We start from the raw sequence: 17,446 nt of genomic DNA, 5'->3' as shown, positions 1-17,446 counted from the left end.
CGTGGTGGAGCCATGCTCCTGCCACTGTCCTCACCACTCTCTTCACATGGATTGTCCAGTTTGACAATCCATATCCTCTCCACTCTCTTCCTCTGTTCCCTCATCCAGCAGTTGTTGTTTTGGAGGCCCGAAATTGTGAGGTGGCTGACTGGGTGTTCCTGGAAGTGCCGGACTAGGGGGTGCCAAATCGACCTCCCGCTATATTGTAGAGGTGTTGCTGAGATTATATTATGGTTGTGGAAGGCTGGATTTTGGTAAAGTATGGTGAAGAATTTTTTTTATTTCATAGTGCACTGTAAGGCTGTAGTTCTTTGTGAAAAGGTAGAGATGAAGGGTATGATATGTGGTTGTGGGGGAAAGGCGGAGGTATGTGGGTCTGGGACGCAACCTGAATTGCCTTCTATGTTGGTAGATGCATAGAGATGGGTGGGTGCTAGGGTTAGGTTTGGTTTAAAACTTTATTGCACAGGCCTACTGATCGGATTGCTAGGAGAGTGTGGAGGCCGAGGTCCCCGCTGCCAGGTATTAGGGTTCAGTCCCGGGCAAAAAGAGAAAAGAGAGCAAAGTCCCCCAGTCAAAGATTTGGGGCTTTTAATTAACTGATGATAAAACAGGGGAGGAAAGATAAATCTCTTCCTCGCCCTCCTGGGTGGTGCCTCCTTCCTTCAGACTCGGGTCCTCTACCAGAGGCCTGGGAGTCTGAGGGTTCTGCGCAGGATCTTAGCTGTTCCTAGGAGTGAGCTCTTCTGGACAGAGATCTCTGATGTGGTTCCTGGTATCTGTTGGACCCATCTACTCAGTTGTCTACTCTGTTGCCTTCACCCCCCACATTCTCTCCATCTCCTCCTTCAGCCCTTGGTACTTCTCTGGCTTCTCCTGTTCCTCCTTCCTGATGTTGCTATCACTTGGGATTGCTACATCTATCACCACCACTGTCTTCTGGTGTTTAATCACCACCATCTTGTCAGTCTGGATCTGTAAATCCCACAGGATCTTGGCCTGCTTGTTCTCCAGCACTTTCGGGGGTGTCTCCCACCTGGACCCTGGGAACTCCAGTCCATACTCAGTGCAGATGTTCCTGTACACTATGCCAGCCACCTGGTTATGCCGCTCCATGTATGCCTTGCCTGCTAACATCTTGTACCCTGCGGTGATGTGCTGGACTGTCTCAGGGGCGTCTCCACACAGTCTGCACCTGGGGTCAGGTCTGGTATGGTAGACCCTGGCCTCTATTACTCTGGTGCTCAGGGCCTCATGGCTGTTTTCTGCCTTTCCATTTAACATTTTTCAGAGGAGTGCCAGAATTAGCATTAGCATATAAGGTCGCTATGACTACTACCTCTCTTGGTGGTTAGCAAGCCACATACTGGTGCATTACCACCACCAGCTCAGGTGGACTGTGGATTTTCACAGCAAAACACTAGCATAGCATTCTGGTAGTTGTAGTATTAACACATGCGCTTTAAGGGATAATACTGGTGGGCCAGCTCTTAATAGTCAATTAGTATGGCTTCACGAGCCAAATCTAATTACATTGCGGGCCAAATTTGGCCCACAGACCAGAGTTTGACACCTGCATACACCCAGGCCCAAGTCCACCACACGGTCCCCAGGTTGGCCCATCTGGGCTGGGTGTATAATAAAAATAGTTACCTAGAAACAAAGCAGAGACCAGACACCAGTCATTTTCTCAGGTATTGTGACATGTAGAATAATAGGATGTATATTTAGGCAGTAGTGATAAAGGGTTACATATGATTGTAAGGTTCACATTTCCTGAAAATTACAGTAAAATAGAGGGACATCGGCTGTCAAATGACCTCAGGGCTGCGCTTCTGGCAGGACACCTGAACAGAACCACGGGTGGCACCACATCTGTTCCAGGGTAATACGCTGATCCAGGTTGAATAGGAAACAGCTCTTCAAAAACTTCTTACAGTCTGAAGAGAGTAGACGGAGAGAAAAGTGACCTTTAGAACGAAAGCTGCATTCATTAATTACAAGTTCAGACAATTGCAAAATATTAATAAAGAATACAAGCAGCAGCATCTCTTTACCTTCAGACACTTTTAACTTCTTTATAGTCTGGGTGAGGAAATCTTCGCAGTGCTGCATCCCTGTTGTGAACAAGTCCGTATTTTCACTAAGTAGTTCCAGGAAGATGGAGCCAAGTCGCCAGACGGTGGTCGGGCCAGCTTTATAGGTTCCCTGGTGGTTAAACTCTGGAGGCCTAAAGCAAAAGGTTCCTGTGAGGAAAGAAAAAGGTTTGGAATTAAAGTGTCCACTGAAAAGCTCCAAATCAGACGTCACCATGAGTTCAGCCGTACCGGCGTAGCTGCGATATCCCGGCGTCACAAAAGGGCCACAACCAAAGTCAATGATGCGCACTCGAGGAGTGAGCCAAGCATCATAGAATTGGATGAGAATGTTTTCTGGTTTTAGATCGCGGTGGAAGATGCCTGCCTTATGGATTTGAATTGCAGCTTCCACCAGCTGCCTCAGGAATTCCTGATGGACAGAAAGAAGAGTTAAAGAACATCCAAAGATATTATCAGACCGAGCTCTGAAACGGTGGGAGGTGGTCCACCATAACACGATAGCCAGCATTATTACCTTAGCCAGGCCTTCGTCTATTTGGCCTCTACAGCTGTAGTGCACACAAACACACACACAAAGACACCCTCCACAATAAGCTCACCTCTGCTGATGGCCTCCAAGACATGCTTGGGCTTTGCTGTGGTTGATGGCTGCAGCTCAGGAAAAGAGAACACATTGTGGGGAACCGTCACTGATTCAGTCTTCTGTCTCTTCCTGAGAGCTTCTTGGTATGACTGGGCCTTTCTTTTTCTGCCCCGGTTTGACACATCCTTCGGTCCCACTCCAGTAGTGGGTTCTCTGCAGACCATACTGTGTGCTGCCGTTCGCCTGCCCTCAAAGCTGACCTTCCTCTTTTTGCTCACCACCCTACCGTCCTCCCCCGTGCTGGTAGCTAGACTGGTGCTGTTCTCTGATTGTGAGGTAAAACCAGTCTGCTTTAAACTTTTCTATAAATGAATCAGACCAGCGTGAAAAACATGGATTTGGCTTCTCTTATGGTGTAGTCACCTGATTTTGAGGATTCCTCACGTTTGTGTTTATTAAAAGAGACACCCATTTCTGCTCTGTACGACAGCTCATCAGCCAATGTTGCACAGTTTGTTAGTTGTTAGTATATCGAGCAGGGGAACTTTGTTGACTATACCTTTGTCTTTCATGCCAAGATTATTTCATCCATCTTGACCTTGATGTCTTCATATATGTCTTTCAAAATGGCTTCGGTGTTTCTTTCATGTTTTGACTCTGAACAAAGTCTATATGCTTTGATCCCACACATCGTTTCTATCTGTCTATTCACGGTAGTTTTCTCTGTCAACTGGAATGTTTTTCTGATGATGATTCTCCTTCTATCCAGAAGACTTCTTCAGTTCTGAACTCGCTGGGGACAGAGCTTAAAAATATAGCCCTTGTGCAAGATTTGGAGGACCAGTTTGCGTTTATGGACAGAACCAGCTTGTGTTGGGAACAATGGTATTAAAAGCTGAGCTGTAATGGGATGATATGGGGGATGTTGCTGCTCAGACACTTGTCCTGTTGTTCAAAATGAAAGAATGTGTAGCAGTACCAGCTACCATAGACCCCCTGCAGAGATACGAGTCACTGGAGGAACCGTGACACGGCCCTGAGCTGGAGTCACTCGCTGGCCCATCAGCCAGGTACCCACTGCGTTCTGTGTGGTAGCTGCCACCTGAGCAGCTCCCTCCCCCTGTCGGCCATGGCCCAGCGTCCTACGGGGCTGGGGCCCCACTGAAGGTCCGTGGTAGAGCCTTGAGCTGGACGCACTGCGCTGGGCGGGACAGGACGATCGATAGGTGTGGCAGGACCGACGTGGGGCGTAGTGGTGGGAAGAGGTCCTGCAGTTACCTCCAAACATCTGGGGCCTCCCGGGACCCTCTGCGGGTCGATGATACCCACAGCTTGAGCCGAACGGTCTGCTAGCCAGGAATTAAAGAGTTTGGTCATCCCTTGGAGAAGAGCCATTGTAGTGGCCCAGATCAGGATAGGGTCCAGAAGGTCCACAAGGATACTGGGGCCTTAGAGAGAAGGGGACAGCATGCTGAGGGAAGTGCTGGTTCCTCGGGCCACTGTCAGGATGATGGTGGAGAAACCCCTGGCTTTGCTCGGAACTCTGCTGCAGTCTGAACCTCTGGGCCTGCCGCTCGGTCCCTGGGGGAGGCAACCACAGACAAGATGTACCCAATGCTGCAGGAGCTAACGGCAGAGCTGCAGACATGAATTAGAAATCAAAGGAACACACCCATGATGTTGTGCATGCAGAGGGGGCAGGTGCGGTGCTGCAGCAGCCAGGGGTCCACGCAGTCTTTATGGAACTCATGAGCGCACGATATAATCCTCAAGTGCTGGCACAACAAGGAGAGAGGTGAAGACAGGAGCATCTACAGGGGCTTTAGTCTAGCATTGTCACGTTCCAGTCTAGGGTATGGAATTGTGAACCAGGGAAAAGTGAAGGTGGCACGAGGAATAACGCCAGTACAATAAGTGAAATATAGATTTAATGGCAAAAGGTGGGGAGTAATACAAAAAATAAGTGAGCACTTAAAGTATATAGGTCTAATCAATGGTTAAAGGCACGTTGCATGGCAAACATTCCAAAAATAGACGAAAGTGGCTTCTCCACAGAAGCAGGCGAACTGCAACCGACGGGCTGCGGGTCACAAAACGAAGTGGGAACTGGTAGCGCTGACGTGGCAAGTCACGGAACAGGACGAAAACGGAGCAAGAAGGATTCGTTGGGTGGCACCCCAAGGTTTTTAAAAGGACGCCAATCTCGAACCAGCCAATCACAGACCATGGCGCAGCACCTATTGAAACAGAGAAACACAAAACACGGGGGCGGGACAAAACGGAACCAAACGCGCAAAGGTGCGCAGAGCGCACAGTAAAAGCAAACTAAACAACATAACTGGGATTGTAACAGCATCACCTCTCTCACCTGGCCGTCCTGGAACTCCTCCAGGCAGATAGCGCAGACCGGACTTGAGTTGGAGCTGCTGGCGGACCCCCAGGGGGCCCGCTGGTGATGGGGGCCTGAGCAGCCCTGAGAGTTGTAGGTTTTAGTCTCCAGGCGGCTGATGGCCTGCCTGGTCTGTTGGTGAACCGAGTCCTGAACCCACAGGGCAGAACACTTTGACCGGATCCATCTAATAACTCCGGGTGGACTGATGGTGCAAAGGAATGTGACTTGGACTCACCCAGGTTCTGCTGGACCTGCACTTGTAACGTAGAGCGAAGATGAGGACAATGGTGAGGACGGCCAGGACGATGGTGAGGACGATGCCCATGTCGTAGTGCGGCTACAAAGGCAAGTGGAGAAGTACAGTGGCCATACACAGCACGGGAACACACAGGTGACGCGTTTGCTGGGTTCTAATTACCCATCGTGGTGGATTCACCATGATCTCGATCCGAACGACGGCCTCCTCGTTCTTGTTGACCAGAGCCATCAGCTCCTCCGCATCGTCAGACTCCACCATCACGACGGGCCGGGGGAGGGAGTCGGCCTCCCGCAGCTGGGCCACGTGGATGGTGTCGGAACCAAGAGGAGGACCACAGACAGACACGGATGTGATGCTTCTGTTCAGAGCTCTGCTCCAGAGGTGCTTCCGGCCAACCCTCCACACTCACCTCAGCGGCAGCGTCGGCATCATCGCTGACGTCGAAGATGACAGCTTGGGCTCCTTTGTCCAAAGCCATGCGAGCCTAAACCATCACACACACACACACGCACACACACACACACACATTAAAGTCTCACTCTGAGATATAAATACCAAGGTACTGCTCAGTGCCTCAGGCCGCCACTAGGGGGCAGTAAGCGCACACGTGACATTTCCACAGCAACTTTCAAATCAGGGTCACTTATTTACCGAGCAAATATTTAAACTGTGGGTTTAAATGTTGCCACAGGTCAGTAGAGGTTATAGCCGAGGAGCGGGAAACCAATGGATCTCTCTCCAACAGATGTTGAGAGTGTCAGCGTGGCTCCGTGTGAGCGTGCATGTGAGCGTGCAAGTTTTCACAGTAACCGGCCAGAACGCTCACCTCACGATGGAAATAGAAAAACAGACTCACTTTCATCTCGCCACAGAAATTCAAGTTTCTGGCCCCTGTCCAACCTTAATAAGGATAATCACGTCTTTTAACCCCCTGGCCTTCTCGCCCAGTACCCACAATGCCTAGCAGCAGTCTGCTCGCACCCATATTGAGGACTGGGAAGATCGTACAGACATTTGCTTTTCCTGGTGCTGCCGGGCAGTGTGTCCTTCAATCCCCCAGCCCTGTTATTAAGCCCTTTTTACGACACGTTAGCATTATACTGCTAATAGCACGGCGTGGTCTGGGAGCTATACGCCCCCCCAGGAGCGCTCGTCAGACACCTGTAACCTTCACCTGTGCAGCCAACTAAAAGAGGGAGATGATGGTGGAGAAGATGAAGAGCAAGTTGACATATATAACGAGGGGAGTTGACACATATAACGAGGGGAGTCGACACATATAACGAGGGGAGTTGACACATATAACGAGGGGAGTCGACATATATAACAAGGGGAGTCGACATATATAACGTGGGGAGTTGACATATATACGAGGGGAGTTGACATATATAACGAGGGGAGTTGACACATATAACGAGGGGAGTTGACACGTATAACGAGGGGAGTTGACATATATAACGAGGGGAGTTGACATATATAACAAGGGGAGTTGACATATATAACGAGGGGAGTTGACACGTATAACGAGGGGAGTTGACATATATAACGAGGGGAGTCGACACATATAACGAGGGGAGTCGACACATATAACGAGGGGAGTTGACACATATAACGAGGGGAGTTGACACATATAACGCGGGGAGTTTCTGAAAGTTAACTTTTGCTGTTATGCTAATGACTACTGATAAATAATTAAATGAAGCCACCTCCCGCTCAGACTGTCACCGTTGCATTGTGGGAAATGTAGTATTGGCCTGTGTAACCATCTGCGGCCTGTGGGCCGGTTCTAATAATAAATCAATATCATCCCGGGGGCCATAGAAAACCCTCGACCTTGACTCTGACATATGAGCTTTAAATGATTTCTTTTGACTCCCATTTATTCGGCTGTTTGGATATCATCTTTGCTAGTGTGTGTGTGTGCGTGCACGCTCTATGGAACTGGCATAAAGGATGTTAAAATTAGTCTAAATTAGTCTAAATTAAATAAAAATTCATCCATTCATCATTCCGAACAGGCGGTGTTTGATTAGAAACTCTTTCTGAACTCTGGTGCTCTGAAACATCTCTGCTTCCATTTTCAGCTGTTTTTATTCTCAATAACATCAAATCATCCATCCATCCAAATCGTGGTCCTGTTGGACCACCAAAGGACAAACACTTTCCATTTAGCACGGACAAAAAAACCCAAATCCTGTTTAGCAATGAAGCTGTGGGGAGAGTTTGAGGAGCGTTTCTGAGGAACACGCTGCCATATTGGGTCCAAGCTGCTGGGGTTTTTGTTGTTTCCAGGTGAATCGGTGGGCAGCGGCGTTACCGCCTGTCTCTGCCCCCCCCCCCCCCCCTCCCCGTGGTCGTGGTCACGCCGGGCATCTTTACTGGTCCCGTTTTAAACAGGTTCTGTTGGGAACAGGTGTTCTCCAGAACTGTATTCCAGGCTGCTGTGCTGAAGGGCTGTTTTCAGTAGCAATAGAGCCAGAGTGTGCCTGCTCCATATGAACCCCCCCAGGCCGTGCTTTCCTCCTGGCCGAGCCATAATCAGCTCTGGATGGACTGGTTCACGCTTGGACTGAGTCAAGATTTGATAGCTTGACTGATTCTTACAGTTTTTGATCAAACCCCCATCTGCTGATTCCAGGAGATCTTTAAAGGATCTCAGAGCTTCAGATTCATGAAGCCTGCTCAGCCCCCGGCAGCGCTGATGAAACCATTTCATTCCTTCAAAAAAGCAGAACATGAAGCTCCAGAAAAGGTTTTTGGATCAAGTTTCCAACAGAACGAGGACAAGTGGGTAAAAGCGCCACTTTAAAGCCTCCAGGCCTCAGAAAACATCCACCTTTAGGATGCCTGACTTTAGAGGATCGTCGGTTCGCTCCGAGCACAAGAACAAACATGTTTAACCTCAGTCCAAGAACATCTGACCTGAAATGATCAAAAAGCTTCAGCGTAAAAAGATGGTGGAGAGAAAGCTGCTGGGAGGTTCTCAGAAGAGAAGTGGCATTAAAGCCAGCTGGAAGAGTCCAGCCTGCTTCCTGCTCCTCCAAACAGGCGTCTCCACACCAACACTGAGGAACACGGGCTTCTGTTCTTCCTTCTTCTCTTCTGACTATTGTGTGTTTGATGAATGCAGCATCCACTCACTGCCCCCCCCCCCCCCCTCATTTACACTGCTCCTGGTTTCACAATGCTCCTCAGACAGATGCAACCAGAGACACTGATGCCGTCAGACAATAAACCTGAGTGTTGTTGTGTCCGGTTATTAACATGTTCCATGCTTTTCCTTCTGCAACAGTTCATCACACCTGCTCAGGGAAACCTCGGTGTAAAGGAGGTGAAGCCGTGCCTCAGTGACTCTACTTTGGTGTTTTAGAAACTAACAGTTATTAGATGAATATACAGTGTGGCCGTACGCGCACACGTGTGTATAAACACTTAATACACGCGTGTGCGTGGATGTAGACTTTTTAGTACTTTGGGTTCATATACTTTTTAGTATTTTGCAGATACGTGTCTGTATATAAACCAGATCCTCCTGTAATAAAGAACTAAAGGCTGACTGTTGTCACGTGACCTGTCTCCCTCTGTGTCCGATGATGGAACCTGCCTGGAACATCTGGTGCACAAAAAAAGCAAAACAGCTCACAGAACTGGTCCAGTTTAGACCCTAAAATGACAATAAATAATGAAAATGTGTGACACAATAGAAAAATGGACGAACTTTCTATTGGTCATTGACAGTTTCACTCATCAGAATTCATCAGAAATATTTAATCCAACAAACTACACACAGAACCGCAGAGTTTAGAGCTTAAAGGGAGCGACAGGTGAAGATTTAAAGCTCAACGCAGCTGAAGAAGTTCCAAAAAGGAGAAATATCATGTGGTGCTTTACCGCCACCCGGTGGACACACGTGGAACTGCAGACAATAGTTAAACGCGCTCCGACACATTCTGACCTCTGCTGCTCCTCCTGGACTCCAGGGCTGCAGAAATATGCTGCTTTTACAAGTCTTTAAAATCTGTCAAGCATCATAAATCTTATTTATTTAACCAGGTTGAATAATGATGGAGAATGGTGTCCGAAAAGCGTCTTTATTTTAAAGTGAACAAGAACAGTTCGGTCCGCGTTCACAGAGACGCGGAGAGACCTCGAGAGAGTCCAAAACAAGTCCGCGAGGAAAACTCTCAAAAATAGTCAAGCCACAGAAGTCAGGGTTTGGTGATGAGGACGAAAACACTCCGCCGCTGGCAGACGGGAGTTCTGTCCTTAAATCTAACGGGAGATTGAAGAGAGACCGCAGGTGCGTGTGTCTGCGGGGCCAGCTGTGGCTGATGAGCGGCTCCTCCACGCCCCCTGCAGGTAGACACCAGCAACAACGGTCCCAGAAACTGGGAACCCAACAAACCAGTTTTTAAAAGTATTCCTTTCAGACTGAGCAGGAAGACTGAAGACCGACAAGGTGAGTAAACGAAGAGCATTATCGAAAAGAATTGACAGTTGTGTTTGGAGATAAAAATCAAGATTTGAATCAATGAGACTTTATATTTAGTTTTAGCACAAAACATCGTTATACATTATAAATGAAGAGGTCTTATTTAACTTTCTTATAGTCTGGCTTTAGTTATAGTTGAATAGTCTTTCTAAGTGAAGTTTAGTTTATTTTTCTGCTCTTTGCTACTGATTCTAAAAGAACTTTAAACCCACCCAGAATGCTTTAATGGTAGTAATATATACGCCATGAAGCTGTTGATGAGTTTGTGAGGACAAATAACTGTTCTGCTTCTGTGAAAAATCATTCCAAATCAAACATAAGACAAATGACAAACCATTATCTTTATCTTTAGAGTATCTGCATATTTTATTGTAATGGAAATATAATCATTATTTGGTATGAATGAACAAAACCCCTGGATGAGCACACAATGAACTTTTATTAGCGTCATGGGATTGAAACAGTGCCGGTGCTTCAGTCGTGCTCTTCGGAGGTTTCTATGGCTTCGGTTGTCCACAAGAGTCCCCATCACTGAAGTCTCGAAGCTTTGAATCTTTTTCGACACAATTGTTAGGAAAGTGGTGAAGTGGTGAAGCCTCAGTGCTTCGTGAGGCTTCACTTTTTTTTTTTTTTCTTTTTTTTTTCACAAGTGAAAAAAATGGGGGTTCAGTCCCAGTGTACACATATGTGGACATCGTGTTTAGCAGCATATTACATCGTTACTTTTACTAAACTTTGTCAAATTTGCATGCCATAGCAAACTTACAATGCTTATATGCAAATCTAAACAAGAATAAGCCATTAAATTTGACTGGACTTCTTACCTGGTCGATGTTTTTGTTTGGAGTTGCTACCGGAATTTTCGAACGTGTTCTCCGCCATTTTGAGTTTTCACAGTATGGTGTAGTACTCTTCTAACACCACTAGGGGGCGATGTAAGTGTCCACATATGTGGCCATCAGGACCCAGTTAAGCAGAATTAATTATTGTGGGAAATCTAGCCCAAAATGTGATGTCCACATATGTGGACGCGGGGACTTAGTTGGTTAAAAGTGAAAGTGAAAGTATTCTCTTCAGACGAAGCAGGAAGAGCGACATTTTAGGTGAAAAGCTCTTAGAGTTATTAGAGTTGTTCAACAGTCCAGGTTACAGCTGGATATTTTGGTATTATTTAAGACAATCAACTTTAAAAATAATTAAATAAATCCACACAGGATCACAGGACACCAACAGGATTTTGGTTCATGTTGCACGTTTTCTCACAGTGGTTTATTGTTCTATGTTGTGGAACCACTGTGAAAGAAATGCAGGAGTGGGTGTCATTTCTTTCATCTATTTTAAATAGAGCAGTGATCTTTGAGGACTTGGATCTTAGAAATAATTGAAGAGGGGAACAAATCAAATCAAATCAAATCAGTCTTTATTTATATAGCATCTTATACAATCAAAATTGTTTCAAGGCGCTTTCCAGAATCCCAGGGGGAAAGAGGAGAGGAGGGGAAAAGAGAGGGGAGAGGAGAGGAAAAGGAGAAGGAGAAGGAGAGGGAGGAGGAGAGGAGAGGAGAAGAGAGGAGAGGAGAGGAAACCATGACCCAGTGGGGTGACAGAGGCCTGTCAGGTGATCATGTTTCCGGACCCCGGCAGCCTTGGCCTATAACAGCATAACTAAGATGTGACCTAACGATTAGACGACAAATGAGGGAAGTTAAAAAGTCCTGACTAGCATGTTTATGTAGCACCAGATAATTTAGTGGCTGAGCTGAAGACAGTCCTTTCACCATGTTGGCCTGTGGAAAACCAGTGTTGTGGGCCCGATGGACCAGCGTCCCCGTCGTTGCCGGACCACCGTTGGCCACCAGTTGGGTTTTGGGATCAAAGTGGGGGCGTTTCCTGTATCCGGTTCTCCTCCCGGATCCATGACTACAACATGTTGCTGCAAGTGCAGAGACGTTTGCTCTGGAAAGAACTTTAGAGCACATTCAGTGCTGCAGGATGAGGGGCTGGAAAAGGTGCCAGTTCTTTTCTCACTGCAGGGAACAGTTAAAAAAAAGCAGCTTAAACTCTGAAAACATGAAAATTATACAGAGACATCATTGATTTATTGATTCAGTTGTTATCCAGAATGGATTAGAAATGTTCCTGTTTGATAAAAATGCAGTGAATTGCGATTATTTAACTCCAACCTCTACAGATTATTTACCTTCATCACAGTCTCATCACTATTTCTGATGTTTCCTCAGGATGGACGAGGACAGAGCAGAGTCCACAGTGCCCAGCTGTGTGTCCCTGAAGAGTGACCGGTCCAAAGATGGAGGAATAATAGACTTCAGAAGTTCAGAGGAAATGTAAGAAAACTAAAGCGTGATGATGTGTTTGTGTGCCAGCTGTTAGTCACATTAACAGCAGCAGGTTGTGAGTTTATTATTGGAGATGTTTAACACTTAAACCTCAGACAGTCATATAGTTACAGACTTAATGTGAATATTGTTGATTAGAAACAAGAATCAGGTTTAAACTGAAAGATGAATTCAGACATAAATGCTGGAACAATATTGAGTCTTGATCAGGTTCTTTCATCCTATAAATCAAAGGACTAATAGAGATGTGTTTCATAGTGAGAGGGGGGAGCACATCCTATCAAACTGGGACCAGGCAGCTCCACCAGGAGAGTCCTCTTGTTCACAATCTGGAAGCAGATCTGGAGATGCTGAAATGAAGCCCAAACAAAGTAAAACTGTTCAATATGAGATTTAACTTGTGATGTCATGAATTTGTAGTTGTGTTGATGATTTATTATAGATGGAAATCATTGGTTTACTTATGTTCAGGAAGTGATCTGCAGGAGGTGATAGAGGTCATAAGATGAGTCTGAAGAGAAGATTTGAACATGTGACTGAAGGAACTAATGAAGCAGGAAGTGGAACCCTGCTGAACAAGATCTACACTGAGCTCTACATCACTGAGGGACAAAGTGAGGAGGTGGACACACAACATGAGGTGAGACAGCTTGAGAGAACCTCCAAGAAGAACATCCAGGACACTCCAATCAAGTGCCAGGACATCTTCAAAGTCTTATCTGAGCAACAGAGACACATCAGAGTGGTTCTGACCAACGGTGTCGCCGGCGTTGGAAAAACCTTCTCAGTGCAGAAGTTCAGTCTGGACTGGGCAGAAGGTTTGGAGAACCAAGACATCAGTCTGGTGCTTCCGCTCTCATGGAGGGAGCTGAACTTGATCAGAGATGAGCGGCACAGTCTTCTCTCACTGCTTCATGTTTTCCATCCAACATTACAGAAGATCAGAGCAGAAGATCTGACTGTCTGGAAACTTCTGTTCATCTTTGATGGCCTGGATGAAAGCAGGTTTTCACTGGGTTTCAACAAGCATCAGCTCATCTCTGATGTCACACAAGTATCGTCCGTTGACGTGCTCCTGGTGAACCTCATCCAGGGGAACCTGCTTCCCTCAGCTCTCATCTGGATCACCTCCAGACCTGCAGCAGCCCATCAGATTCCTCCCTCGTGTGTTGACAGGATCACAGAAGTACGAGGCTTCACTGACTCCCAGAAGGAGGAGTACTTCAGGAGGAGGTTCAGTGATGAAGATCTGTCCAAGAGAATCATCTCACACATCAAGGCCTCCAGGAGCCTCCACATCATGTGTCTGATCCCAGTTTTCTGCTGGATCACTGCTATAGTTCTGGAGGACATGATGACCAGAGACCAGAGAGGAGAGCTGCCCCAAACCCTGACTGACCTCTACTCACACTTCCTGAGGGTTCAGATAAAGAGGAAGAAGCAGAAGTATGGAGGAAAGCAGAGACCAGAGGAACTGACTGAGGCTGATAAAGAACTCCTTCTGAAGTTGGGTCGGCTGGCGTTTGAACATCTGGAGAAAGGAAACATCATGTTCTACAGTCCAGGTTACAGCTGGATATTTTGGTATTATTTAAGACAATCAACTTTAAAAATAATTAAATAAATCCACACAGGATCACAGGACACCAACAGGATTTTGGTTCATGTTGCACGTTTTCTCACAGTGGTTTATTGTTCTATGTTGTGGAACCACTGTGAAAGAAATGCAGGAGTGGGTGTCATTTCTTTCATCTATTTTAAATAGAGCAGTGATCTTTGAGGACTTGGATCTTAGAAATAATTGAAGAGGGGAACAAATCAAATCAAATCAAATCAGTCTTTATTTATATAGCATCTTATACAATCAAAATTGTTTCAAGGCGCTTTCCAGAATCCCAGGGGGAAAGAGGAGAGGAGGGGAAAAGAGAGGGGAGAGGAGAGGAAAAGGAGAAGGAGAAGGAGAGGGAGGAGGAGAGGAGAGGAGAAGAGAGGAGAGGAGAGGAAACCATGACCCAGTGGGGTGACAGAGGCCTGTCAGGTGATCATGTTTCCGGACCCCGCCAGCCTTGGCCTATAACAGCATAACTAAGATGTGACCTAACGATTAGACGACAAATGAGGGAAGTTAAAAAGTCCTGACTAGCATGTTTATGTAGCACCAGATAATTTAGTGGCTGAGCTGAAGACAGTCCTTTCACCATGTTGGCCTGTGGAAAACCAGTGTTGTGGGCCCGATGGACCAGCGTCCCCGTCGTTGCCGGACCACCGTTGGCCACCAGTTGGGTTTTGGGATCAAAGTGGGGGCGTTTCCTGTATCCGGTTCTCCTCCCGGATCCATGACTACAACATGTTGCTGCAAGTGCAGAGACGTTTGCTCTGGAAAGAACTTTAGAGCACATTCAGTGCTGCAGGATGAGGGGCTGGAAAAGGGGCCAGTTCTTTTCTCACTGCAGGGAACAGTTAAAAAAAAGCAGCTTAAACTCTGAAAACATGAAAATTATACAGAGACATCATTGATTTATTGATTCAGTTGTTATCCAGAATGGATTAGAAATGTTCCTGTTTGATAAAAATGCAGTGAATTGCGATTATTTAACTCCAACCTCTACAGATTATTTACCTTCATCACAGTCTCATCACTATTTCTGATGTTTCCTCAGGATGGACGAGGACAGAGCAGAGTCCACAGTGCCCAGCTGTGTGTCCCTGAAGAGTGACCGGTCCAAAGATGGAGGAATAATAGACTTCAGAAGTTCAGAGGAAATGTAAGAAAACTAAAGCGTGATGATGTGTTTGTGTGCCAGCTGTTAGTCACATTAACAGCAGCAGGTTGTGAGTTTATTATTGGAGATGTTTAACACTTAAACCTCAGACAGTCATATAGTTACAGACTTAATGTGAATATTGTTGATTAGAAACAAGAATCAGGTTTAAACTGAAAGATGAATTCAGACATAAATGCTGGAACAATATTGAGTCTTGATCAGGTTCTTTCATCCTATAAATCAAAGGACTAATAGAGATGTGTTTCATAGTGAGAGGGGGGAGCACATCCTATCAAACTGGGACCAGTCAGCTCCACCAGGAGAGTCCTCTTGTTCACAATCTGGAAGCAGATCTGGAGATGCTGAAATGAAGCCCAAACAAAGTAAAACTGTTCAATATGAGATTTAACTTGTGATGTCATGAATTTGTAGTTGTGTTGATGATTTATTATAGATGGAAATCATTGGTTTACTTATGTTCAGGAAGTGATCTGCAGGAGGTGATAGAGGTCATAAGATGAGTCTGAAGAGAAGATTTGAACATGTGACTGAAGGAACTAATGAAGCAGGAAGTGGAACCCTGCTGAACAAGATCTACACTGAGCTCTACATCACTGAGGGACAAAGTGAGGAGGTGGACACACAACATGAGGTGAGACAGCTTGAGAGAACCTCCAAGAAGAACATCCAGGACACTCCAATCAAGTGCCAGGACATCTTCAAAGTCTTATCTGAGCAACAGAGACACATCAGAGTGGTTCTGACCAACGGTGTCGCCGGCGTTGGAAAAACCTTCTCAGTGCAGAAGTTCAGTCTGGACTGGGCAGAAGGTTTGGAGAACCAAGACATCAGTCTGGTGCTTCCGCTCTCATGCAGGGAGCTGAACTTGATCAGAGATGAGCAGCACAGTCTTCTCTCACTGCTTCATGTTTTCCATCCAACATTACAGAAGATCAGAGCAGAAGATCTGACTGTCTGGAAACTTCTGTTCATCTTTGATGGCCTGGATGAAAGCAGGTTTTCACTGGGTTTCAACAAGCATCAGCTCATCTCTGATGTCACACAAGTATCGTCCGTTGGCGTGCTCCTGGTGAACCTCATCCAGGGGAACCTGCTTCCCTCAGCTTCATCTGGATCACCTCCAGACCTGCAGCAGCCCATCAGATTCCTCCCTCGTGTGTTGACAGGATCACAGAAGTACGAGGCTTCACTGACTCCCAGAAGGAGGAGTACTTCAGGAGGAGGTTCAGTGATGAAGATCTGTCCAAGAGAATCATCTCACACATCAAGGCCTCCAGGAGCCTCCACATCATGTGTCTGATCCCAGTTTTCTGCTGGATCACTGCTATAGTTCTGGAGGACATGATGACCAGAGACCAGAGAGGAGAGCTGCCCCAAACCCTGACTGACCTCTACTCACACTTCTGAGGGTTCAGATAAAGAGGAAGAAGCAGAAGTATGGAGGAAAGCAGAGACCAGAGGAACTGACTGAGGCTGATAAAGAACTCCTTCTGAAGTTGGGTCGGCTGGCGTTTGAACATCTGGAGAAAGGAAACATCATGTTCTACTCAGAAGACCTGGAGGGATGTGGACTGGACGTCTCCGAGGTGTCGGTGTACTCAGGAGTTTGTACAGAGATCTTCAAGAGAGAGAGTGTGATCTTCCAGAAATCAGTCTACTGCTTTGTTCATCTGAGCGTTCAGGAGTTTCTGGCTGCCGTCTACATGTTCCACCGTTACACCAGGAAAGACACAGCGGTTATAATCAGTTCCTAAAATATTCTGAACCAGCCACATCTCTTGATGACTTCCTCAGGAGAGCACTAATGAAATCTCTTGAAAGTGAAAATGGCCACCTGGACTTGTTTGTTCGCTTCCTTCATGGTCTCTCTCTGGAGTCCAATCAGAGGATCTTGGGTGGACTGTTGGATCAGAGGAACAGCCACCCAAAAACCATCCAGAAGGTCCTCAACAACCTGAAGGAGGTGAACAGTGATGAAATCTCCCCAGACAGAAGCATCAACATCTTCCACTGTCTGATGGAGATGAAGGATCAGTCAGTCCATCAGGAGATCCAAGAGTTCCTGAAGTCAGAGAAGAGGGTTGGAGTTAGGGTTAGCATTAGCATTAGGGTTAAGGTTAGCATTAGGGTTATGGCTAGCATTACGATTAGGGTTAGGGTTAAGGTTAGGGTTAGCATTAGGGTTAGGGTTGGAGTTAGGGTTAGCATTAGCATTAGGGTTAAGGTTAGCATTAGGGTTATGGCTAGCATTACGATTAGGGTTAGGGTTAAGGTTAGCATTAGGGTTAGGGTTAGTATTAGGGTTAGGGTTAGGGTTGGAGTTAGGGTTAAGGTTTGGGTTAGGGTAAATCACTGGACAGTGTGGAGGGACTCGCCTCCTGAAGGACTCAGTAAAGGCCACCTCAGGAGCCTTTTCTGGGCCCCCCAGTCAGGCTGGAGAACCTTCAAACAGCCCAAAATGAGCTGGATCTTTGCTGC

The 17,446-nt window shown here is 46.5% G+C and overlaps 3 protein-coding genes across 23 annotated transcripts in view; 2 read left to right on the top strand and 1 right to left on the bottom strand.

Moving 5' to 3' along the window:
- The window catches only part of LOC130537196 (ribonuclease inhibitor-like), a 267,517-nt gene that overhangs the window by 181,500 nt on the left and 68,571 nt on the right, over positions 1 to 17,446 (bottom strand). The gene's annotated exons all lie outside the window — the stretch shown is intronic.
- The window catches only part of LOC130537198 (ribonuclease inhibitor-like), a 180,748-nt gene continuing 173,073 nt past the window's right edge, over positions 9,772 to 17,446 (top strand). The window contains exon 1 of the mRNA XM_057053794.1: positions 9,772 to 9,792. The gene's annotated coding sequence lies outside the window, so the exon portion shown is untranslated. The remainder of the gene's footprint in view (positions 9,793 to 17,446) is intronic.
- On the top strand, positions 12,047 to 17,041 carry LOC130537204 (protein NLRC3-like). Its single transcript, XM_057053810.1, has 4 exons — positions 12,047 to 12,170; positions 12,441 to 12,553; positions 12,654 to 13,741; positions 16,399 to 17,041. Exons 3-4 carry the CDS (start codon positions 12,688 to 12,690, stop codon positions 16,437 to 16,439), a joined length of 1,095 nt encoding a protein of 364 aa, XP_056909790.1. The 5' UTR covers positions 12,047 to 12,170; positions 12,441 to 12,553; positions 12,654 to 12,687; the 3' UTR covers positions 16,440 to 17,041.

This window comes from Takifugu flavidus, chromosome 14 (assembly GCF_003711565.1).
Source record: "Takifugu flavidus isolate HTHZ2018 chromosome 14, ASM371156v2, whole genome shotgun sequence".
Lineage (NCBI taxonomy): Eukaryota > Metazoa > Chordata > Actinopteri > Tetraodontiformes > Tetraodontidae > Takifugu > Takifugu flavidus.
The sequence above is the reverse complement of the archived record's forward strand: the minus strand, read 5'-3'. Positions and strand labels throughout refer to the sequence as shown.

Coding starts and splice junctions, on each gene's coding strand:
- LOC130537204 (XM_057053810.1), top strand. CDS start 12,688: ATGAGTCTGAAGAGAAGATTTGAACATGTGACTGAAGGAACTAATGAA. Junction 13,742..16,398: donor AGGAAACATCATGTTCTACA/GTCCAGGTTACA, acceptor AAGAGGAAGAAG/CAGAAGTATGGAGGAAAGCA.